At 45.0% G+C, this 26,072-nt stretch overlaps 1 protein-coding gene across 3 annotated transcripts in view; it reads left to right on the forward strand.

Moving 5' to 3' along the window:
* The window catches only part of LOC143765800 (cadherin-like protein 26), a 146,188-nt gene that overhangs the window by 54,532 nt on the left and 65,584 nt on the right, over window positions 1-26,072 (forward strand). For all 3 annotated transcript variants that reach the window (XM_077252846.1, XM_077252844.1, XM_077252845.1), the window contains exon 4: window positions 17,541-17,690. In XM_077252846.1, coding sequence (XP_077108961.1) covers window positions 17,541-17,690 — 150 coding nt within the window. The remainder of the gene's footprint in view (window positions 1-17,540; window positions 17,691-26,072) is intronic.

Here is a 26,072-nt window from a genome sequence, read left to right on the forward strand (position 1 = left end):
ACACTGACACAGTTGAGTCTTTCCATTCTCCCATAAACCACAATGAATATGGCGGCGTCATGCATTTCCACTTCTTTACTTCATCTATCCCTTACCTTGATGATGACTTGTTCACAGATGTGACCCCACAGCGCACCATTAATAGTCACCCAGCCTTACGGTGCTACCTGACTCTACTCCCTAGCATGGAAAATACACGTGAGCGGCCTCCAGACATTGTCAGGCAGTTCTGTGACCATGTAGTTTAAGGTCGTACAGAAAGGCATCAAATGTGATATGTAAACCCTCAGGTAACAAGCTGTGCACTCCCGCTATATATCCATGTAGGGTATATAGACATCATGTTGGGGAGGTGGAAGTTCTCTACATGTGAACCCCTGTTTAACCAAATGACACTTCATATGAGAAGTCAAACACAGGGATATATGATATTTTATAGCAGACACTGTACAGAAATCTAATATGTCAGTATAAAATCAGAGTTTTATCAAGAAGTGATTGTTTCTGTTCACTTTTTCTAATAGCAAATAGTTGAATTGTGATTGATTAAGAAAATTAATGTAACATATTCTGTCACCGATGTACGTGGGTGAGATGTGTCTGAAGGATGTGTCTGTATAAGCAATAGCAGATAGCATTAACTCACTAACTTGTGCTAATATTCCTGATGAACTGCACGTGATTAGTCCGGAAGGATGATGCAGTGATGAATTCAACAGATTTTATTTACAATACCTTGATGCGATGAGGTGAGCTATCAGGGATGATGAAGAAATGAAGATGAGGTAGAAGTAAGTACTGCAGGTTAGAAGCACGAAGTTAGTTGTAACAAGAGAATCATTTCTCCAGTCCTGAAGCATGTGTTATACAAGATGGCACTGACCAAGAAGACGGAAGTGAGATAGATAGGAGGAGTTGCAGAAAGGAAGGTATTATGGTTAAAGCAGAGTAATATTACATGAACTACACGATATAACAATGGCCAGTAGATGGCAGCAAAGTACAACAAATAGATGGAATTAAACCATATACATTACATAATGTCCTATTAATGACTAAATGTCTTGCAAAAGATTAGCTAAACAGCACATAACATACTGTATTTAGAAAGTGACTCCACCAGCATAACAGTGAGTTCAGCTCTGGGGTATAATACATCATGTAAATCAGGAATACTGATGTAATGTATGTACACAGTGACTCCACCAGCAGAATTGTGAGTGCAGCTCAGGAGTATAATGCAGGATGTAACACAGAATTAGTACAGGATAAGTAATGTTCAATATATAAAAAGAAGGGAAAACAAATTAAGGACCTCAAGTGTTACATGGGGAAGCACTGCTTATTTTTAGGAAAGAAATTAAATAGCTTAACAGCAATAGGCAACAGATGCTGAAGACTGTGGAATTAATTATGTTATTGTGACTGCAAAACAACCCATAAATGCCATTTTACAGCCACATAACATTCCAGCCATTTACCGGCTTTTATAATCAGGCACATCGCTCAGATGAAGTTACTGGCCCTTTTAATATCGCAGGAATGCACTTGCAGGAATCTTTTGTGATACTTCCCACATGCTCACCTTCTGCTAATTATTTTGGCATTTACCGTTCTTACTTCTTAATAAGCTTGCCGTACTGCTCAAGTAATTATGTTCTGCAATCATCTACTACCTGAGATACAATTGTCTCTGTTTCTTATAATAACACAGCGCTGAACATGTAATGTAAGGCAGTCCCTATTGTGTAGCTGGGGGTTGGTAAGATGTCTGGTACAGACATGACGAGTAATATAAAGCACATTTAGACAGGGGGCGCTACACACAAGTCTCTTATGCCCATGTGAACTATGAATAATAATGTTGGCATCATTATACTCACAATGCCTGAATGCAAAATGTGTAGCAATCTGTGCAATTAATAATACAGGTGACTTCTTATGGGAAAGAGGTGTTTGCAGTCCCCACAAACACCAGGCCCTGGTACCATGACTGAAGTTCCCATTCCCCATCCCCTTTCATAATAACCACCCCTACATTGATTCCAGCTACCTTAGCACCAAAGTGAATAGGCCCAAGAAAACTTACAAACTCCATGTCAAAAGTTGTCCAAATATTTAATGGCAGCTTGCTAAGAATGAAACCAAGAAAGGTCGGTCATGCTAAAGTGAATTTTCATCTTTAAAAACAATTTACAGCTTGTGTTATACACCAGAGCCTCGTCCACAATTCTGCAGACTTCAGAACTGAGATCTTCTAGCATTGCCTACTTACTTAAAGGGAATCTGTCACCAAGTTTTTGCCATCTGATTTGAGAGCAGAATAATGTAGGAACAGAGACTCTGATTCTAGTGATATATCACTTAATGGGCTGCTTGTTGTAGTTTTGATAACATCACTGTTTTATCAGCAACAGATTATCACTAGAGGACTAGGAAGTGTGACATGATTTACAATCATCCAGCAACTATAGAGGTTAAAATGGTAATAACAGACAGGGAGTGGTTAGCTCTTCTCCAGGGGATACTGGGAAAGTTGTTAGTGTGTCCTGGGCATCCAAGGTGTGTGTTAGAAAGTCTCCTGAATTCAGACAAACTGTATAGCCCAGTTCTTCCTGGGAAGTGATTGCTGTAATCATAGAATCACCAGGACAGCCAGAAGCATCTTTATTACCTCAAAATAGAATTGAGAGAGCTACAGCACCGGACTCATCCCCTCCCCCCATCTCACTGCATGAGAAAGGTACAGTTCTGCTTAGGGTAAGACACTTGTGTGGGAAGAGAAGTTATCTGTGAAGATAAATTATCTGTGAAATTATATCTGTTGCTAAAGCATTGCATAAAGCGTAGTGATTCTGTGTGATGAACAGAAGTTTGAATAAAATCCTTGTGATCAACTTCAGCTCAGAACCCTGTCATAGCTGTGTGCTTGTAAACCGTTACCTCCCCTCTATTGTGAAGAATTATAATTAATGGTAGCCCTGAGTAAGAGGATTCCAAAATAACTCATGTTTCCTCTGCATCGCCCTCATAGCCTTAGTGGCGTGCATGTAACATAAACTCGCTGCCATGTAATTCTCCGTATTCATGAGCTCTAGTTAAGCCCATCCCCACCACTAATTGGCAGCTTTATGCCTGTGCAGAGTGTAGACAGAAAGCAGCTTGTCAATGGTGTAGGCGGGGTTATACAGAGCTCAGCATTCAGAGAACTGGTATGTCTTCAACAGATAAAACAGTGATTTCATCAAAATTGCAGCAAGCAGCCTAGTAAATAATACATCACTGGAATCAAGGTTTCTGTTCCTTTATCATGCCGGAGTAGCAAAAACCTGGTGACAGGTACCCTTCAATGTTCCCACAGACTTTGGTCTGGTTCTAAACTGAGAATTTAGGGCTTTGTCAATGGTTTCTGACAAAATTTAGTGAGGGCAGCTCTGGAGAATAATACAGCCTGTCTCTCAAAATCAGTTCAAGAATAATAATGTAATATAATTACACACTGTCTCAACCTATTATAAAAATTATTTCTATTAATATGCAGATGGTCAACATGGATGTGGTCTTTTATTATAAAGTATTTTCCACTGTGAGTTATGCTTCCATTTCCAGTGTGGACTGTGACTACATAATATTTTGTTGCCATGCAGATAAAATCTGATTATTTCATGGTCTGTTTGATCACTCTTATGTAGCGTGGCGCATGGTGGTAGCCATAGGCGAGGTACTTGTGTTCCATGACTCAACACGCTACATAAAAACAGGGGTGTGTGTGGTTGTATTACTGCTGTGGACATCTTCAGGTTCATTTCTGCCACAATTTGTGCAGTGCCAGACCCCTTTAAACCCATGATGGGTAAACCACACAAAATTTGTAAAAATAAAGTCCTTTTTACTGTCAATTAAACTTATGTACAGAGGGTAGCAGGAAATAAGCTTGCTGTTTTCTTCTGCGCAATACAGAGGCATATTCTTGGTGGTCACGGATGGTGGTGAATGTTACAGATGAACAGCAGGGCAATTTGGGTAACTCAGTCTTACTGGTACAGACCCACACGGGTCAATGTGTTTCGCTGTGACCACTGCACCCAAACTACACTCTAGGACCCCATGGGTCAATTTGTGGCCACTGCACTCTTGTGAATCAGTGTAAGGAAGCACTCACTAGCTGCCACCTTACGACCCCAGCCTGACTGACCTTGCCTTCCTTCACAGCTGGTTTCCAGGTCTATGTGAGGGTGTCCTTTCTTGTCTCCTGCCTACTCCCTAACTATGGGCCAGCCCTACACTTAACCCTGTCACCCCTGACTAACAGGAACTGCAGTATCCAGAAGGATAACACCTAAAATATAGTACATGTTCATACATTTAAAAGAACATGGGTCTACAGACAGGTGTTACGCCATCTTCTCCACCTTCACACTTAGCCTAGTGATACACCTATAAATATCATAAGACCTACAGGCGACTAGGAGTCAAGAAAAGTCCAGAAACATACATATAAAAATATAACAAAGTTTATTAAACATGAGAAAATCACAATAACATGATATAAGCAATGTAAAAATAAGAAGTAAAACAGGAGAAGGTGATGGCACGGGATGTCACAAAAATGCAATCTGACATAAAACAATATAGGGCATGGGTAAGTCAAGAAACTATATCCGCATTAAAGTGGTATGCCAAGAAACCAATGTTCACAGAGTAAGCATAAAAGGTGTGAAAAATAGTTAGTGTCCAATTTCAATGTCTCATTATAATATTTTGGTACACTATACCCTAGCAGGTGATCTCCACAAGGAATATACTGTACATAGGTGGTACAATGGGTATCGGCCCAGTGCCAAAAAATGCAAAAGCAATAAGAACAAAAAAAATATGTGGTGGAAAGGAGATCAAATCATGCTGTGGTTATCTTACCCATTGTAGCCCACGTGAGAATGCACAGCAAAACAGGCAGCCCCAAGGGGACTGTGCATTCTCACGTGGGCTACAATGGGTAAGTTGGTACATGCATACAATGCAATTGGTCAGCTTTTTTACTATTTTCATTGCTATGTTATAACATAAAGGGCATAATTCCCATTCTACAACCTGTGTTACCCCAAGAAGTATACAAGTTATCTCCAGGGAGTACATTTACTGTCCTTGTGCTATATGGTAATATAGAGTTGGTAACATAAAATATAATAATATTTAGATAAAGTTAAGATACAAATAAATAAAGTTTTAACCCCTTAACGACCTTTGACGCATACGCTGCGTCATGAAAGTCGGTGCCAAAACGACCTATGACGCAGCGTATGCGTCATGGAATGATCGCGTCCCTGCAGATCGGGTGAAGGGGTTAACTCCTATTTTACCCGATCTGCAGGGAGAGGGGGAGTGGTGCTTCAGCCCAGGGGGGGTGGCTTCACCCCCCCGTGGCTACGATCGCTCTGATTGGCTGTTGAAAGTGAAACTGCCAATCAGAGCGATTTGTAATATTTCACCTAAAAAACTGGTGAAATATTACAATCCAGCCATGGCCGATGCTGCAATAACATCGGCCATGGCTGGAAATACTAAAGTGCCCCCCCCCACACCCACCGATCGCCCCCCCAGTGCTCCGTTAGTCCTCCGGTCCCCTCCGTCCGCCTGCCGGCTCCCCCGTCCTGCTGTCCGCTCCCTCCTTGCTCAGATCCCCCCCCCCTGTGCTCCGATCACCGCCCCTGTGCTCCGATCCCGATCCACCCCCCCACCACCCCTTCATACTTACCGATCCTCCCGGTGTCCGGCCGTCTCCTCCCTGGGCGCCGCCATCTTGGAAAATGGCGGGCGCATGCTCAGTGCGCCCGCCGAATCTGCCAGTCGGCAGATTCCTTACAGGTACATTTTGATCGCTGTGGTAGGTTCTATCACAGCGATCAAAATAAAAAAAATAATAAATAACCCCCCCCCCTTTATCACTCCCATAGGGACAATAATAAAATAAAGAATTTTTTTTTTTTTTTTTCCACTAGGGTTAGGGTTAGAACTAGGGTTAGAACTAGGGGTAGGGTTAGGGGTAGGGTTAGGGTCACGGGTAGGGTTAGGGGTAGGGTTATGGCATGTGCACACAGAGCGGATCGGCCGCGGATCCGCAGCGGATCGGCCGCGGATCCGCAGCGGATCGGCAGCGGATCGGCAGCGGATCGGCAGCGGATTGGCCGCGGATCCGCAGCGGATTGGCAGCGGATTGGCCGCGGATCCGCAGCGGATTGGCAGCGGACCCGCAGCGGATTGGCCGCGGATCCGCCGCGGATCCGCAGCGGATCCGCAGCGGATCCGCAGCGGATCCGCAGCGGATTGGCCGCGGATCCGCAGCGGATTGGCAGCGGATCCGCAGCGGATTGGCCGCGGATCCGCAGCGGATTGGCAGCGGATCCGCAGCGGATTGGCCGCGGATCCGCAGCGGATTGGCAGCGGATTGGCCGCGGATCCGCAGCGGATTGGCCGCTGCGAATTCGAAGCAGTTTTCCATCAGGTTTACAGTACCATGTACACCTAAGGAAAACCAAATCCGCTGTGCCCATGGTGCGGAAAATTCCGTGCAGAAACGCTGCGTTGTATTTTCCGCAGCATGTCAATTCTTTGTGCGGATTCCGCAGCGTTTTACACCTGTTCCTCAATAGGAATCCGCAGGTGAAATCCGCACAAAAAAACACTGGAAATCTGCTGTAAATCCGCAGGTAAAACGCAGTGCCTTTTACCTGCAGATTTTTCAAAAATCGTGCGGAAAAATCTCACACGAATCCGCAACGTGGGCACATAGCCTTAGGGTTAGGGTTGGAATTAGAGTAAGGGTTGGAATTAGGGCTAGGGTTTGAAATAGGGTTAAGATTAGGCTTGTGGTTAGGGTTACGGATAGGGTTAGGGGTGTGTTGGGGTTACAGTTGTGGTTAGGGTTGGGATTAGGGTTACGGTTGGGATTAGGGTTAGGATTAGGGTTGGAATTAGGGTTACGGGTGTGTTGCGGTTAGGGTTGTGGTTAGGGGTGTGTTGGGGTTAGGGTTGTGATTAGGGTTATGGCTACAGTTGGGATTAGGATTAGGGGTGTGTTGGGGTTAGTGTTGAAGTTAGAATTGAGGGGTTTCCACTGTTTAGGCACATCAGGGGTCTCCAAACGCAACATGGCGCCACCATTGATTCCAGCCAATCTTGCGTTCAAAAAGTCAAATGGTGCTCCCGCCCTTCCAAGCCCCGACGTGCGCCCAAACAGTGGTTTACCCCCACATTTGGGGTACCAGCGTACTCAGGACAAACTGGGCAACAACTGTTGGGGTCCAATTTCTCCTGTTACCCTTGCAAAAATAAAAAATTACTTGCTAAAACATAATTTTTGAGGAAAGAACAATTATTTTTTATTTTCACGGCTCTGCGTTATAAACTTCTGTGAAGCACTTGGGGGTTGAAAGTGCTCACCACACATCTAGATAAGTTCCTTCGGGGGTCTAGTTTCCAAAATGGGGTCACTTGTGGGGTGTTTCTACTGTTTAGGCACATCAGGGGCTCTGCAAATGCAATGTGACGCCCGCAGACCATTCCATCAAAGTCTGCATTTCAAATGTCACTACTTCCCTTCCGAGCCCTGACGTGCGCCCAAACAGTGGTTTACCCCCACATATGGGGTATCAGCGTACTCACAACAAACTGGGCAACAAATATTGGGGTCCAAATTCTCCTATTACCCTTGTGAAAATAAAAAATTGCTTGCTAAAACATCTTTTTTGAGGAAAGAAAAATGATTTTTTATTTTCACGGCTCTGCGTTGTAAACTTCTGTGAAGCACTTGGGGGTTGAACGTGCTCACCACACATCTAGATAAGTTCCTTGGGGGGTCTAGTTTCCAAAATGGGGTCACTTGTGGGGGGTTTCTACTGTTTAGGCATATCAGGGGCTCTGCAAACGTAACATGATGCCCGCAGACCATTCCATCAAAGTCTGCATTCCAAAACGTCACTACTTCCCTTCCGAGCCCCGGCATGTGCCCAAACAGTGGTTTACCCCCACATATGGGGTATCAGCGTACTCAGGAGAAACTGGACAACAACTTTTGGGGTCCAATTTCTCCTGTTACTCTTGCAAAAATAAAAAATTCTGGGCTAAAAAAATATTTTTGAGGAAAGGAAACACATTTATTATTTTCACGGCTCTGCATTATAAACTTCTGTGAAGCACTTGGGGGTTCAAAGTGCTCACCACACATCTAGATAAGTTCCCTTGGGGGTCTAGTTTCCAAAATGGAGTCACTTGTGGGGAGTTCCTACTGTTTAGGCACATCAGGGGCTCTGCAAACGCAACATGATGCCCGCAGAGCATTCCATCAAAGTCTGCATTTCAAAACGTCACTACTTCCCTTCCGAATCCCGACGTGTGCCAAAACAGTGGTTTACCCCCACATATGGGGTATCAGCGTACTCAGGAGAAACTGGACAACAACTTTTGGGGTCCAATTTCTCCTGTTACTCTTGCAAAAATAAAAAAATTCTGGGCTAAAAAAATATTTTTGAGGAAAGGAAACACATTTTTTATTTTCACGGCTCTGCGTTATAACCTTCTGTGAAGCACTTGGGGGTTCAAAGTGCTCACCACACATCTAGATTAGTTCCTTGGGAGGTCTAGTTTCCAAAATGGGGTCACTTGTGCGGGAGCTCCAATGTTTAGGCACACAGGGGCTCTCCAAACGCGACATGGTGTCCGCTAATGATTGGAGCTAATTTTCCATTCAAAAAGCCAAATGGCGTGCCTTCCCTTCCGAGCCCTGCCGTGCGCCCAAACAGTGGTTTACCCCCACATATGGGGTATCATCGTACTCAGGACAAACTGGACAACAACATTTGGGATCCAATTTCTCCTATTACCCTTGGGAAAATAAAAAATTCTGGGCTAAAAATCATTTTTGAGGAAAGAAAAATTATTTTTTTATTTTCACGGCTCTGCGTTATAAACTTCTGTGAAGCACCTGGAGGTTATAAGTGCTCACTATGCATCTAGATAAGTTCCTTGGGGGGTCTAGTTTCCAAAATGGGGTCACTTGTAGGGGAGCTCCAATGTTTAGGCACACAGGGGCTCTCCAAACGCGACATGGTGTCCGCTAACGATTGGAGCTAATTTTCCATTCAAAAAGTCAAATGGCACGCCTCCCTTTCCGAGCCTTGCCGTGCACCCAAACAGTGGTTTACCCCCACATATGAGGTATCGGCATACTCAGGAGAAATTGCCCAACAAATTTTAGGATCCATTTTATCCTGTTGCCCATGTGAAAATGAAAGAATTGAGGCTAAAAGAAATTTTGTGTGAAAAAAAAGTACTTTTTCATTTTTGCGGATCAATTTGTGAAGCACCTGGGGGTTTAAAGTGCTCACTATGCCTCTAGATGAGTTCCTTGGGGGGTCTAGTTTCCAAAATGGGGTCACTTGTGGAGGAGCTCCAATGTTTAGGCACACAGGGGCTTTCCAAACGCGACATGGTGTCCGCTAACGATGGAGATAATTTTTCATTCAAAAAGTCAAATGGCGCTCCTTCCCTTCCGAGCCTTACCATGTGCCCAAACAGTGGTTTACCCCCACATGTGAGGTATTGGTGTACTCAGGAGAAATTGCCCAACAAAATTTAGGATCCATTTTATCCTGTTGCCCATGTGAAAATGAAAAAATTGAGGCTAAAATAATTTTTTTGTGAAAAAAAAGTACTTTTTCATTTTTACGGATCAATTTGTGAAGCACCTGGGGGTTTAAAGTGCTCACTATGCTTCTAGATAAGTTCCTTGGGGGGTCTAGTTTCCAAAATGGGGTCACTTGTGGGGGAGCTCCAATGTTTAGGCACACAGGGGCTCTCCAAACGTGACATGGTGTGGGCTAAAGATTGGAGCCAATTTTTCATTCAAAAAGTCAAATGGCGCTCCTTCCCTTCCGAGCCCTGCCGTGCGCCCAAACAGTGGTTTACCCCCACATATGAGGTATCAGCGTACTCAGGACAAATTGGACAACAACGTCCGTGGTCCAGTTTCTCCTTTTACCGCTGGGAAAATAAAAAAATTGTTGCTAAAAGATCATTTTTGTGACTAAAAAGTTAAATGTTCATTTTTTACTTCCATGTTGCTTCTGCTGCTGTGAAACACCTGAAGGGTTAATAAACTTCTTGAATGTGGTTTTGAGCACCTTGAGGGGTGCAGTTTTTAGAATGGTGTCACTTTTGGGTATTTTCAGCCATATAGAACCCTCAAAATGACTTCAAATGTGAGGTGGTCCCTAAAAAAAATGGTTTTGTAAATTTTGTTGTAAAAATAAGAAATCACTGGTCAAATTTTAACCCTTATAACTTCCTAGCAAAAAAAAAAAATGTTTCCAAAATTGTGCTGATGTAAAGTAGACATGTGGGAAACGTTATTTATTAACTATTTTGTGTCACATAACTCTCTGGTTTAACAGAATAAAAATTCAAAATGTGAAAATTGCGAAATTTTCAAATTTTTTGCCAAATTTCCGTTTTTTTCACAAATAAACTCAGAAATTATCGACCTAAATTTACCACTAACATGAAGCCCAATATGTCACGAAAAAACAATCTCAGAATCGCTAGGATCCGTTGAAGCGTTCCTGAGTTATTACCTCATAAAGGGACACTGGTCAGAATTTCAAAAAACGGCAAGGTCATTAAGGCCAAAATAGGCTGGGTCATGAAGGGGTTAAATATATCATACTAAAATAAAATAATAATGGTGTTTTTAGTATTTTTATTTATAGAAACCCCACAAATAAACATCCATATATTTGACATACAGGATAATATTGTATCTAAAGGGGGAACCTCAGTGACGTAACTAGATTTTGATGTTACTCAAAGAAAACATATAAATGGAACCCAACTACTGGTCATTCCATGGTATCTCCCGAGGGGTGTATCTAGATTATAATGAGCCCCAATGCAAACTATTGAATTCCCCTCTTCTCTTTATTGCCCAGTACCCCACTCGTTGGCTTGTCATTCCGTACCATCTCTCCACGTCATTCCGCATAACCTCCCCACTTTCCACTGTCTGTTGGCTCATCATTCTGCACCCTGCCACTCCCATTCATCATTCCGTGGCATGCTACCCCTTCTAGAGTTCTTCATTTTACTCCTTTCAAGTCTTCAATCTGCTCCCTCCTTTTTGTAATTTCCTCACTGAAGGGTGACCTGTTGTGAATTAGACTTTTTTGGCTCCCTCTTGTGGTCACTAGTGATATGACTCTGGGATTGTCTTTCCTCAGTTTGGCACCCACCTGGGTCGTTAGTCCAGGGGCGTTGCTATATAAACTTCCTGGTTTCTCAGTCCTGTGCCTGGCATCGTTGTAATCAGTTCCTTTCTGTTTGCTCCTGTCTGCTGGTCTTGGATCTTGCAAAATTAAGCTAAGTCCTGCTTCCTTGTTTTTTTGTTATTTGCTTTGCTCTTATTTTTTGTCCAGCTTGTACTAAATGTGATTCCTGATTTTGCTGGAAGCTCTAGGGGGCTGGTGTTCTCCCCCCGGGCCGTTAGACGGTTCGGGGGTTCTTGAATATCCAGCGTGGAAATTTTGATAGGGTTTTTGCTGACCATATAAGTCATCTTACTATATTCTGCTATTAGTCAGTGGGCCTCTCTTTGCTAAATATCTAGTTCATTCTTACGTTTGTCTTTTCTCCTTACCTCACCGTTATTATTTGTTGGGGGCTTGTATCCAACTTTTGGGGTCTTTTGTCTGGAGGCAAGAAAGGTCTATCTTTTCCCTTCTAGGGTTAGTTAGTTCTCCGGCTGGCGCGAGACGTCTAGAACCAACGTAGGCACGTTCCCCGGCTGCTGCTATTTGTGGTGCTAGGATTAGATATATGGTCAGTCCAGTTACCACTGCCCTATGAGCTGTTTTTTTGTGTTTGCAGACTTGGTATGTACTTTTGAGACCCTCTGCCATTGGGGTCATAACAGTATGCCAGGCCCAGGTTGAATGTTTAATGCATTGCAGAAGTGGGATTACAAGAAAGGAAAGTCTGAGTTTTTTTTTTTTTTTTCTTTCCTCTCTTTTTTCCTCCCCTTTACCTCTGAGTGGCTTGTGCTTGCTGCAGACATGAATGTCCAGACTTTGATTACAAGTGTGGATCAGCTTGCTGCTCGTGTGCAGGGCATACAAGATTTTGTTACCAGTAGTCCAATGTCTGAACCTAAAATACCTATTCCTGAACTGTTCTCTGGAGACCGATTTAAGTTTAGGAATTTCAGGAATAATTGTAAATTGTTTCTATCTCTGAGACCCCGTTCATCTGGAGACTCAGCTCAGCAAGTAAAAATTGTTATCTCTTTCTTACGGGGCGACCCTCAGGATTGGGCCTTCTCGCTAGCGCCAGGAGATCCGGCATTGGCAAATATTGATGCGTTTTTTCTGGCGCTCGGATTGCTTTACGAGGAACCCAATCTTGAAATTCAGGCAGAAAAAGCCTTGCTGGCTATTTCTCAGGGTCAGGATGAAGCTGAAGTGTATTGCCAAAAATTTCGGAAATGACCCGTGCTTACTCAGTGGAATGAGTGTGCTCTGGCCGCAAATTTCAGAAATGGCCTTTCTGAAGCCATTAAGAATGTGATGGTGGGTTTCTCCATTCCTACAGGTCTGAATGATTCCATGGCGCTGGCTATTCAAATTGACCGGCGTTTGCGGGAGCGCAAAGCCGCGAATCCTCTGGTGGTGTTGTCTGAACAAACACCTGATTTAATGCAATGTGGTAGAATTCAGACTAGAAATGAACGGAAAAATCATAGACGTCAGAATGGGTTGTGTTTTTACTGTGGTGATTCTACACATGTTATATCAGCATGCTCTAAACGCCTAACTAGGGTTGTTAGTCCTGTCGCCATTGGTAATTTGCAACCTAAGTTTATTTTGTCTGTGACTTTAATTTGCTCATTGTCCTCCTACCCTGTTATGGCGTTTGTGGATTCAGGTGCTGCCCTGAGTCTTATGGATCTGTCGTTTGCCAAGCGCTGTGGTTTTATTCTTGAGCCGTTGGTAAATCCTATCCCTCTTAGAGGTATTGATGCTACGCCATTGGCGGAAAATAAACCGCAGTTTTGGACACAGGTAACCATGTGCATGACTCCTGAACATCGGGAGGTGATTCGTTTTCTTGTTCTGCATAAAATGCATGATTTGGTCGTTTTGGGTCTGCCATGGTTACAGACCCTTAATCCAGTCTTGGATTGGAAGGCAATGTCTGTGTCAAGTTGGGGCTGTCAGGGAATTCATGGTGATTCCCCGCCGGTGTCTATTGCTTCCTCTACTCCTTCGGAAGTTCCTGAGTATTTGTCTGATTACCAGGATGTATTCAGCGAGTCCAGGTCCAGTGCTCTTCCTCCTCATAGGGACTGTGACTGCGCTATAGATTTGATTCCAGGTAGTAAATTTCCTAAGGGAAGATTATTTAATCTGTCTGTACCTGAGCATACCGCAATGCGTTCGTATATCAAGGAATCTCTGGAGAAGGGGCATATCCGTCCATCCTCTTCCCCTCTTGGTGCGGGATTCTTGTTTGTGGCCAAGAAGGACGGATCTTTGAGACCTTGTATTGACTATCGGCTTCTGAATAAAATCACTGTTAAATTTCAGTATCCTTTGTCTCTGTTGTCGGACTTGTTTGCCCGGATTAAAGGTGCCAAGTGGTTCACCAAGATAGATCTTCGTGGTGCGTACAACCTTGTGCGCATTAAGCAAGGAGATGAATGGAAAACTGCATTTAATACGCCCGAAGGTCATTTTGAGTACTTGGTGATGCCTTTCGGGCTCTCTAATGCTCCTTCAGTGTTTCAGTCCTTTATGCATGATATTTTCCGGAAGTATCTGGATAAATTTATGATTGTTTATCTGGATGATATTCTGGTTTTTTCTGATGATTGGGACTCGCATGTAGAGCAGGTCAGGATGGTGTTTCAGGTTTTGCGTGAGAATGCTTTGTTTGTTAAGGGCTCAAAGTGTCTCTTTGGAGTACAGAAGGTTCCCTTTTTGGGTTTTATTTTTTCCCCTTCTGCGGTGGAGATGGACCCAGTCAAGGTCCGAGCTATTCATGATTGGACTCAACCCACGTCAGTTAAGAGTCTTCAGAAGTTCTTGGGTTTTGCTAACTTCTACCGTCGTTTTATCGCTAATTTTTCTAGCGTTGTTAAACCTTTGACGGATATGACCAAGAAAGGTTCTGATGTTGCTAACTGGGCTCCTGCAGCCGTGGAGGCTTTCCAGGAGTTGAAGCGCCGGTTTACTTCGGCGCCTGTTTTGTGCCAGCCTGATGTCTCACTTCCCTTTCAGGTTGAAGTGGATGCTTCTGAGATTGGGGCAGGGGCCGTTTTGTCGCAGAGAGGCCCTGGTTGCTCTGTAATGAGACATGTGCTTTTTTCTCTAAGAAGTTTTCGCCTGCTGAGCGGAATTATGATGTTGGCAATCGGGAGTTGTTGGCCATGAAGTGGGCATTTGAGGAGTGGCGTCATTGGCTCGAGGGTGCTAAGCATCTTGTGGTGGTCTTGACTGATCACAAAAATCTGATGTATCTCGAGTCTGCTAAACGCCTGAATCCTAGACAGGCCCGCTGGTCATTGTTTTTCTCCCGTTTTGACTTTGTGGTCTCGTATTTACCAGGTTCAAAGAATGTGAAGGCTGATGCTCTTTCAAGGAGCTTTGTGCCTGACTCTCCTGGAGTCGCAGAACCAGTTGGTATTCTCAAAGAGGGAGTTATCCTGTCAGCCATTTCTCCGGATTTGCGACGTGTGTTGCAGAGATTTCAGGCTGGTAGACCTGACTCTTGTCCACCTGACAGACTGTTTGTTCCTGATAAGTGGACCAGCAGAGTCATTTCCGAGGTTCATTCCTCGGTGTTGGCAGGGCATCCGGGAATTTTTGGCACCAGAGATCTGGTGGCTAGGTCCTTTTGGTGGCCTTCCTTGTCACGGGATGTGCGGTCATTTGTGCAGTCCTGTGGGACTTGTGCTCGAGCTAAGCCTTGCTGTTCTCGTGCCAGCGGGTTGCTCTTGCCCTTGCCTGTCCCGAAGAGGCCTTGGACACACATTTCCATGCATTTCATTTCAGATCTTCCGGTGTCTCAGGGCATGTCTGTCATCTGGGTGGTATGTGATCGCTTTTCCAAGATGGTCCATTTGGTATCTTTGCCTAAGCTGCCTTCCTCTTCCGATCTGGTTCCTATGTTCTTTCAGAATGTGGTTCGTTTACACGGCATTCCTGAGAATATTGTGTCTGACAGAGGATCCCAGTTTGTTTCCAGGTTCTGGCGATCCTTTTGTGCTAAGATGGGCATTGATTTGTCGTTTTCGTCTGCCTTTCATCCTCAGACTAATGGACAAACGGAGCGAACTAATCAGACTCTGGAGGCTTATTTGAGGTGTTTTGTTTCTGCAGATCAGGATGATTGGGTGACCTTCTTGCCGTTGGCTGAGTTTGCCCTTAATAATCGGGCTAGTTCCGCTACATTGGTTTCGCCATTTTTCTGCAACTCTGGTTTCCATCCTCGTTTTTCCTCGGGACATGTGGAGCCTTCTGACTGTCCTGGGGTAGATTCTGTGGTGGATAGGTTGCAGCAGATCTGGAATCATGTGGTGGACAACTTAAAGTTGTCACAAGAGAAGGCTCAGCGTTTTGCCAACCGCCGCCGCGGTGTGGGTCCCGACTTCATGTTGGGGATTTGGTATGGCTGTCTTCTCGATTTGTTCCTTTGAAGGTCTCCTCTCCTAAATTTAAGCCTCGCTTCATCGGTCCTTACAAGATATTGGAAATCCTTAATCCTGTGTCCTTTCGCTTGGATCTTCCGGTGTCGTTTGCCATTCACAACGTGTTCCATAGGTCTTTGTTGCGGCGGTACGTTGTACCTGTGGTTCCTTCTGTTGAGCCTCCTGCTCCGGTGTTGGTTGAGGGCGAGTTGGAGTACGTGGTGGAGAAGATCTTGGATTCTCGTCTCTCCAGGCGGAGGCTTCAGTATCTGGTCAAGTGGAAGGGCTATGGTCAGGAGGATAATTCCTGTGTGGTTGCCTCTGATGTGCATGCGGCCGATTTATTTCGTGCCTTTCACGCTGCTCATCCTGATCGTCCTGGAGGGCTTGGTGAGGGTTCGGTGACCCCTCCTTAAGGGGGGGGTACTGTTGTGAATTAGACTTTTTGGCTCCCTCTTGTGGTCACTAGTGATATGACTCTGGGATTGTCTTTCTTCAGTTTGGCACTCACCTGGGTCGTTAGTCCAGGGGTGTCGCTATATAAACTTCCTGGATCCTTAGTCCAGTGCCTGGCATCGTTGTAATCAGATCCTTCTGTTGCTCCTGTCTGCTGGTCCTGGCTCTTGCAAAATTAAGCTAAGTCCTGCTTCTTGTTTTTTGAGTTACTTGCTTTGCTTCTATTTTTGTCCAGCTTGTACTAAATGTGATTTCTGACTTTGCTGGAAGCTCTAGGGGGCTGGTGTTCTCCCCCCGGCCGTTAGACGGTTCGGGGGTTCTTGAATATCCAGCGTGGATATTTTAATAGGGTTTTTGCTGACCATATAAGTCATTTTACTATATTCTGCTATTAGCTAGTGGGCCTCTCTTTGCTAAATACCTAGCTCATTCTTATGTTTGTCTTTTCCTCTTACCTCACCGTTATTATTTGTTGGGGGCTTGTATCCAACTTTAGGGGTCTTTTCTCTGGAGGCAAGAAAGGTCTTTCTTTTCCCTTCTAGGGTTAGTTAGTTCTCTGGCTGGCGCGAGACGTCTAGAACCAACGTAGGGATGTTCCCCGGCTGCTGCTATTTGTGGTGCTAGGATTAGATATATGGTCAGTCCAGTTACCACTGCCCTATGAGCTGGTTTTTTGTGTTTGCAGACTTGGTATGTACTTTTGAGACCCTCTGCCATTGGGGTCATAACCGTGACCGCTGCTTCTGTGAAGGCCCTCCAAGCTCTCGGAACCCAGTTGCAGTCCTACCTCTTGTGACCACAGTTGTTACGCCCCCGAGGAGCCTCCTCTTTTAGCTCCCTTCTCTTCTCCTACCTGGAGTCTTGTGCTTGGGATTCCAATGTGATTTACTCAATTATAGATCTACAAAATATAAGGACCTCCCAGCAGTGGCCATGTCATTTTTGGAAAAAGTATTTTACAACAATGACAAGCTTTTATGTTGTGTCTGTACTCATTATACATATTGCTTGTGAGATGATGGAGCTCAACTAGCATTTCTACTTTTGTTGGAATACTACAACTCTCAGTATGCTGATTAAGGCCGGTTTAATATTCAGTAACATTTTCCTGATACTGCTGATTTCATTAGCAATATAGTATACCTAAAAATAATACCATTTGGTTGTCAAACTTATGAAAGATGACACAATGAATACACACATCACGTGAATTTTGGTTAATAGGTTTTGTTGCCTTAGGGGTGTACTGGAGTGTCACATGCCCTGTGGGCAACCTTGGCACGTACTGTATATTTTAATGACACTGCTTTATTTTTGTCTTTCTTTGAACCCTTCTCCTGGTATCTGGCAGGTGCAACTGGAAGACGATGATCAACTTATATATAAGCTGCAGGGTAAAGGAGTGGACGAAGAACCCAAAGGGCTTTTCCATATAAATGAAGATAGTGGAGCAATTTACGTGCATGAGAAAATAGACTATGAAGCCACTTCTTTATTCCAAGTAAGTGACAGTTCTCAGCCTCAGGAGGAGAGAGGATCTATTCACCCTGACATAGGCCAAGTCCTATGGATTTACATGGTATTTCAGGGACTAGGCAAATATTGTATCTATCTATCTATCTATCTATCTATCTATCTATCTATCTATCTATCTATCTATCTATCTATCTATCTATCTATCTATCCACCATTCCATCGATATATTGTCAACATATTTTACCTATCTATAACTTAGGTCTCATTCAGATGTCCATGATGCACATACGTGTTTTGTCTATTTTCTTCCCAGATAAAACATGTACCCATTATAATCTATGGCAAATTTTCAGCTGCGTTTTACCATACCAGCAAATTCTATGAGACTTCAGAAATCTCATACACACGCCTTGTTTTTTTTTCCTGACTGTTTTGTCAAAGAGCTGCGTTTTTGCAAAATGCAGCAGGTATCAGGTTTTGCTGCATTTTTGGTGCCAAAACCTGATGAAGCTGAATCAGATTGTTTTTTTATGCACTAAACTTTATCAGTATGCTAGAGACAAATGTACCCTGACAAAAATGTAGAATAGCAGGAACGTGGGATGCAGTGACGAGCAGGAGGCAGATCTGTTAAAGCAGAGGTGTCAAACTGCATTCCTCGAGGGCCGCCAACAGGTCATGTTTTCAGGATTTCCTTAGCATTCCACAAGGTGCTGGAATCATTCTGTGCAGGTGATTAAATTATCACCTGTGCAATACAAGGAAATCCTGAAAACATGACCTGTTGGCGGCCCTCGAGGAATGCAGTTTGACACCTCTGAGTTAAAGGGTTTATTACAGGGGATACTTTACGCAGGAAGAGAAAAATTTAAGAGGGGAGTAAAACTGGGGATCGTGTCAGGGTAAGAACAAATGGTTATGAAACAGGTAAACTTATCAGTCTGATGGTTTCCGGGCTGTGGAAGCTTGAAATCCCGTAAGTGACGTGTGAAGTCTCTGGCCTGTTCCTGAAGGAAGTTGATGCACTGTCTCCGGACGGAAGCGGCGTATCCTGGCTCTCCAAAGTCCTGGGTTACCGGAACAACGTACGTGATGTGAAGCAATCTCTGACACCGCCGGAAGATGTCTCAGTCCAGTGGCGGTGACAGGGATGAAGCTACCTGGCTCTAGATGATTAGCCTGGTCAGATTTAGGCCGCACAGTCGCGGCAGTCAGCGGAATGATGCGGGTCGGGCTCTCAGTGTCAGAGGTGAGCGGGCACACAAATATATGTCCCTCACAATCGGTGTGTGCAAGGTCTAAGGAGCTGCAGCGCAGGCCTGAACTATCGCGTAGCCCCATGGAGAGTGAGTCAACCTTCTCCTGCTGCGTGCTCTGTCTTCCTGCCAAGTGTCCCGCTTTCCTGCCCACCGTCCCTTTTATCCCTGACATGCCCCCTACAGTTGAGTGCAAAGGTCTGTCTGGGTCAGAAAGCTTTCCTCCCAGCAACAATGGTGACAGCCCCAATAGTTCCAGAAGCGACACGAGAGAGGCATCACCGGCCCGGTCCATCTTCCTACAAAAACACAGCAATAAAAACACAGCAAAAACTAAGCAAAAAAGACAGAAAAACCTGCTTTTTGTAAGTAGTTTAAACACAGCTTAATCTTTAAATAAAAAAAGCAGCAAAAACTCAATGTGTGAACATAGCCTATGGAGCTGTTCACAGGGTAATTTATTCCGGCAGCATATAAGAAAAGTGCCAAAACAAGTCTATGGGTCACTGAAAAATGTACAATCAAATGTATGGCATCCATAAGATATCCGATCTGCGTGCTGTTTGTTTTTAACAATGCAAAGGATAGGAGAAGCTTTGTCATTTATTTAAAGGGAACCTGTCACCCCCCCAGGCATTTTTAACTAAAAGAGCCACCTTGTGCAGCAGTAATGCTGCATTCTGACAAGGTGGCTCTTTTAGTTATTGGTGCTGTAATTGCAGAAATAATCCGTTTTGTAATTTGTCCTAAATATCTTTCTTCAGTCAAGGAGGCAGGACTTTCCCCCCCTGCTGCAGATGCCACACAGCTGTCATTCAAGTCTTCTTGGCGCCGAGCGCCGCCTCTTCAGCGCTGTTTTGAAATCAGCCGGCGCCTGCGCTCTTTTGTCATGCCTTGGGCAGGCGCAGTGAGCGCTGCCCGTCCTCTGTCCTCATATGCAGTCCAGCTGACTGCGCCTGTGCGGCCGCCCTGCCTGTGAATTCCAGCCCTGGGGTCTTCTGATTTATTCAGACTGCGGGGCTGGGATTCACAGGCAGGGCGGCTGCACAAGCGCAGTCAGCTAGACTGCATATGAGGACAGAGGATGGGCAGCGCTCACTGCGCCTGCCCAAGGCATGACAAAAGAGCGCAGGCGCCGGCTGATTTCAAAACAGCGCTGAAGAGGCGGCGCTCGGCGCCAAGAAGACTTGAGTGACAGCTGTGTGGCGTCTGCAAAATTACAAAACGGATTATTTCTGCAGTTACAGCACCCATAACTAAAAGAGCCACCTTGTCAGAATGCAGCATTACTGCTGCACAAGGTGTCTCTTTTAGTTAAAAACGCCTGGGGGGGTGACAGGTTCCCTTTAACCTTATCTGAAAACAGTGTTGTCACACTGAACGAAACACTGAAGACACACTGACCAAAAGGGTTCCCTCACACTGGCGAGTAGCCAGTGTATATTTTATCCGATGTTTCAAATGACCATACAACACCCCTCATGCGCGTTCAAAGGCCCCACAACCAGGAAGGCAGATAGTCCCAGTAAACCATAGGTAAGGTATACATTGCAGGTTTAGGATGCACTATGTCCAACCCCACCAGCTTGGCCTTGAGAAGGGAACCGTAGTGGATATACAGCCCAAAAAGGAAACTGGAACTACAGGAGTTGTGCCAGCTTCGATGGATCGAAAACAGGGCCACCGACACTCTGTCGTATTTGATACAGGAATTGGTCCTTTGGGATACCTGGAACGTCGAGGAGGACGATAAGTTTGATCAAAAGGAATTGGCTACCTGCCAAATCAAGGATCAAGTGGAAGCCTGGAATCAAGTACCCAGTCTCAAACAGCCTGAACATAGGAGCTGTTTGTCGCATTGGGACCTGGTGCCTCAAGCGGGAGAAGGAGCTGGAGAAGTTGTTTTGTTGGTATTGGCAGAACAGTATCATTGAGCTGAAGAATCGCAGGTGAGGCTGTGCCACACCAGTCTGCTTCATCAGCTTCCAAGAACCAAGGTATGCAGACGACACCATGTGTGGATGCAATGGTTCTCGTTAATTATGTGAGGAGTTACCCAGGTCAAGTCGAGGAACAGGAGAAGGATGATTGGAAGCCTGTTATAGACTGGTAATTTAGGAGCGACAAGCTACTAGCTCTGAGCAGGTGGTAACTATACAGACCGCAGTTCCTGATCTTAACACAACACTAGCAGTAGCCGTGGGATGTTCCTGTCACTCCCTGGACTGTTGTGAATTAGACTTTTTGGCTCCCTCTTGTGGTCACTAGTGATATGACTCTGGGATTGTCTTTCTTCAGTTTGGCACTCACCTGGGTCGTTAGTCCAGGGGTGTCGCTATATAAACTTCCTGGATCCTTAGTCCAGTGCCTGGCATCGTTGTAATCAGATCCTTCTGTTGCTCCTGTCTGCTGGTCCTGGCTCTTGCAAAATTAAGCTAAGTCCTGCTTCTTGTTTTTTGAGTTACTTGCTTTGCTTCTATTTTTGTCCAGCTTGTACTAAATGTGATTTCTGACTTTGCTGGAAGCTCTAGGGGGCTGGTGTTCTCCCCCCGGCCGTTAGACGGTTCGGGGGTTCTTGAATATCCAGCGTGGATATTTTAATAGGGTTTTTGCTGACCATATAAGTCATTTTACTATATTCTGCTATTAGCTAGTGGGCCTCTCTTTGCTAAATACCTAGCTCATTCTTATGTTTGTCTTTTCCTCTTACCTCACCGTTATTATTTGTTGGGGGCTTGTATCCAACTTTAGGGGTCTTTTCTCTGGAGGCAAGAAAGGTCTTTCTTTTCCCTTCTAGGGTTAGTTAGTTCTCCGGCTGGCGCGAGACGTCTAGAACCAACATAGGCACGTTCCCCGGCTACTTCTATTTGTGGTGCTAGGATTAGATATATGGTCAGCCCAGTTACCCCTGCCCTATGAGCTGGTTTTTTATGTTTGCAGACTTGGTATTTATTCCTGAGACCCTCTGCCATTGGGGTCATAACACTGGACACCTCGTCACAGCCGGAGAACTAGCTACCCCTAAAGGTAGAAATAGGAAAGCTATCTTGCCTCAGAGAAAATCCCCAAAGGATAGGACAGCCCCCCGCAAATAATGACTGTGAGAGGAGAAGGAAATGACATACGTAGTATGAAACAAGATTTAGCAAAGGAGGCCACTTCTAGCTAGATAGATAGTACAGGAAAAAACACTGTGCGGTCAGTAATAAAAACTAGAAAAAGTCCACCGCAGAAATATGCAAAAATCTCCACACCTGACTAAAGGTGTGGAGGGCAAAATCTGCAGCCCAGAGCTTCCAGCTTAGCTGAATAGTGTCCATACTGATAAGCTGGAGAAATGAGCGAAACATAGAATGTGCTGAACAATAAAGTCCACAACAAGTGGACTGCAAAAGGACAAGCAAGGACTTATCTTTGCTGAACTGGACAGAGTGTCAGGGAAATCCAAAAGAGCAGTGACTCCAAGCAGGAACAATTGACAACTGGCATTGATTGAGGAATAAGGCCAGAGTAAAATAGCCGAGCCAGAAAGACGATCAGTGGAAGCAGCTGCTGATGCTAAATCCAAGAAGCAGCTATACCACTCAAAACCACAGGAGGGAGCCCAAGAGCAGAATTCACAAAAGTGCTACTTACAACCACCGGAGGGAGCCCAAGAGCGGAATTCACAACAGTACCCCCCCCCTTGAGGAGGGGTCACCGAACCCTCACCAGAGCCCCCAGGCCGATCAGGACGAGCCAAGTGAAAAGCACGAACCAAATCGGCAGCATGGACATCGGAGGCAACCATCCAAGAATTATCCTCCTGGCCATAACCCTTCCACTTGACAAGATACTGAAGCCTCCGCCTCGAAAAACGAGAATCCAAAATTTTCTCAACCACACATTCCAACTCCCCCTCAACCAACACCGGGGCAGGAGGATCAACAGAGGGAACAAAGGGTACCACATATCTCCGCAACAAAGATCTATGGAAAACATTGTGGATGGCAAAAGAGGCTGGAAGGGCCAAACGAAAAGACACTGGATTGATAATCTCAGAAATCTTATAAGAACCAATAAACCGAGGCTTGAACTTAGGGGAAGAAACCTTCATAGGAACATGACGAGAAGATAACCAGACTAAATCCCCCACACGAAGCCGAGGACCAACACACCGACGATGGTTAGCAAAACGTTGAGCCTTTTCCTGAGACAACGTCAAATTGTCTACCACATGAGTCCAAATCTGCTGTAACCTGTCCACCACAGAATCTACACCAGGACAATCAGAAGGCTCAACCTGCCCTGAAGAAAAACGAGGATGGAAACCAAAATTACAAAAAAAAGGCGAAACCAAAGTAGCCGAACTGGCCCGATTATTAAGGGCAAACTCGGCCAACGGCAAGAAAGCCACCCAATCATCCTGATCAGCAGACACAAAGCATCTCAAATAGGCTTCCAAGGTTTGATTAGTTCGGTCAGTTTGGCCATTTGTCTGAGGATGGAACGCCGAAGAAAAAGACAAATTAATGCCCATCCTAGCACAAAAGGCCCGCCAAAACCTGGAAACAAACTGGGAACCTCTGTCAGACACAATATTTTCTGGAATGCCATGCAAACGAACCACATGCTGAAAAAACAATGGAACCAAATCAGAAGAGGAAGGCAATTTAGGCAAAGGTACCAAATGGACCATTTTAGAGAACCGGTCACAAACCACAAAGATAACAGACATCCTCTGGGACACAGGAAGATCCGAAATAAAATCCATGGAAATATGCGTCTAGGGCCTCTCAGGGACAGGCAAAGGCAAAAGCAACCCACTAGCGCGGGAACAGCAAGGCTTAGCCCGGGCACAAGTCCCACAGGACTGCACAAAAGAACGCACATCCCGCGACAAGGAAGGCCACCAAAAGGACCTAGCCACCAAATCTCTGGTACCAAAAATCCCAGGATGACCGGCCAACACCGAACAATGGACCTCAGAAATTACCTTACTTGTCCATCTATCAGGAACAAACAGCTTCCCCACAGGACAGCGGTCAGGTTTATCAGCCTGAAATTCCTGAAGCACCCGCCGTAAATCAGGGGAGATGGCAGAAAGAATCACCCCTTCCCTAAGAATACCAACCGGCTCAAGAACTCCAGGAGAATCAGGCAAAAAACTCCTAGAGAGGGCATCCGCTTTAACATTCTTAGATCCCGGAAGATATGAAACCACAAAATCGAAACGGGAGAAAAACAGGGACCATCGAGCCTGTAAATCAAAATTCTTATGATCGGTCAAGACCACAACGCGGTGCTTGGCTCCCTCCAGCCAATGTCGCCACTCCAAAAATGCCCACTTCATAGCCATCAACTCCCGATTGCCAACATCATAATTGCGTTCCGCAGGCGAAAACTTTCGGGAAAAGAAGGCACATGGTTTCATCAAGGAACCATCAGAATTCCTCTGTGACAAAACGGCCCCTGCCCCAAGCTCAGAAGCGTCAACCTCAACCTGAAAAGGAAGAGACACATCCGGCTGACGCAAGACAGGGGCAGAAGTAAATCGGCGCTTAAGCTCCTGAAAGGCCTCAACAGCCTCTGAGGACCAATTCGTCACATCAGCGCCTTTCTTCGTCAAATCGGTCAGGGGCTTAACCACACTAGAGAAGTTGGCAATGAAACGGTGATAAAAATTAGCAAAGCCCAAAAATTTCTGAAGGCTCTTCACAGATGTGGGTTGAATCCAGTCATGAATGGCTTGGACCTTAACAGGATCCATTTCTATAGATGAAGGAGAAAAAAATAAACCCCAAAAAAGAGACCTTCTGAACTCCAAATAGGCACTTAGACCCCTTCACAAATAGAGCATTATCACGAAGGATCTGGAATACCATCCTGACCTGCTTCACATGAGACTCCCAATCATTGGAAAAAATCAAAATATCATCCAAATACACAATCAAGAATTTATCAAGATAATTGCGGAAAATGTCATGCATGAAGGACTGAAATACAGAAGGAGCATTAGAAAGCCCGAAAGGCATCACCAGGTATTCAAAATGGCCTTCGGGCATATTAAATGCAGTTTTCCATTCGTCACCCTGTTTAATACGAACAAGATTATATGCCCCTCGAAGGTCAATCTTGGTAAACCAACTAGCCCCCTTAATCCGAGCAAACAAATCAGAGAGCAAAGGTAAAGGGTATTGGAATTTGACCGTGATCTTATTAAGGAGGCGATAATCAATACAGGGTCTCAAGGAGCCATCCTTCTTGGCAACAAAAAAGAATCCCGCTCCCAATGGTGACGAAGATGGCCGAATATGCCCCTTCTCCAAGGACTCCTTAACCTAGCTCCGCATAGCGGTATGTTCTGGCACAGACAGATTGAAAAGTCGGCCCTTAGGGAACTTAGAGCCTGGAATCAAGTCAATAGCACAATCACAGTCCCTATGTGGAGGAAGGGAACTGGACTTGGGCTCATCGAATACATCCTGGAAATCTGACAAAAACTCAGGAACATCAGAAGAGGGGGAAGAGGAAATTGACATTAAAGGAATGTCACTATGTACCCCTTGACAACCCCAACTAGTCACAGACATCGATTTCCAATCCAACACTGGATTGTGTACTTGTAACCATGGAAAACCCAGTACAACAACATCATGTAAATTATGCAACACCAGAAAACGACAATCTTCCTGATGTGCTGGAGCCATGCACATAGTCAGCTGAGTCCAATACTGAGGTTTATTCTTGGCCAACGGTGTAGCATCAATACCCCTCAATGGAATAGGGCTCTGCAAAGGCTGCAAAGAAAAACCACAGCGCCTGGCGAATTCTAAGTCCATTAAGTTCAGGGCAGCGCCTGAATCCACAAATGCCATGACAGAGAAAGATGACAATGAGCAAATCAGGGTCACAGACAGGAGAAACTTAGGCTGTACATTACTAATGGTAACAGATCTAGCGACCCTCTTAATACGCTTAGGGCAATCAGAGATAGTATGAGCTGAATCACCACAGTAAATACACAGCCCATTCTGACGTCTGTATCCCCTCTGTTACGCTCTAGTCAGAATCCTATCACATTGCATAGGCTCAGGACTCTGTTCAGAGGATGCTGCCATATGGTGCACCACTTTGCGCTCGCGCAGGCGCCAATGAATCTGAATGGCTAG

This window comes from Ranitomeya variabilis, chromosome 4 (assembly GCF_051348905.1).
Source record: "Ranitomeya variabilis isolate aRanVar5 chromosome 4, aRanVar5.hap1, whole genome shotgun sequence".
In the NCBI taxonomy this organism is placed as follows: domain Eukaryota; kingdom Metazoa; phylum Chordata; class Amphibia; order Anura; family Dendrobatidae; genus Ranitomeya; species Ranitomeya variabilis.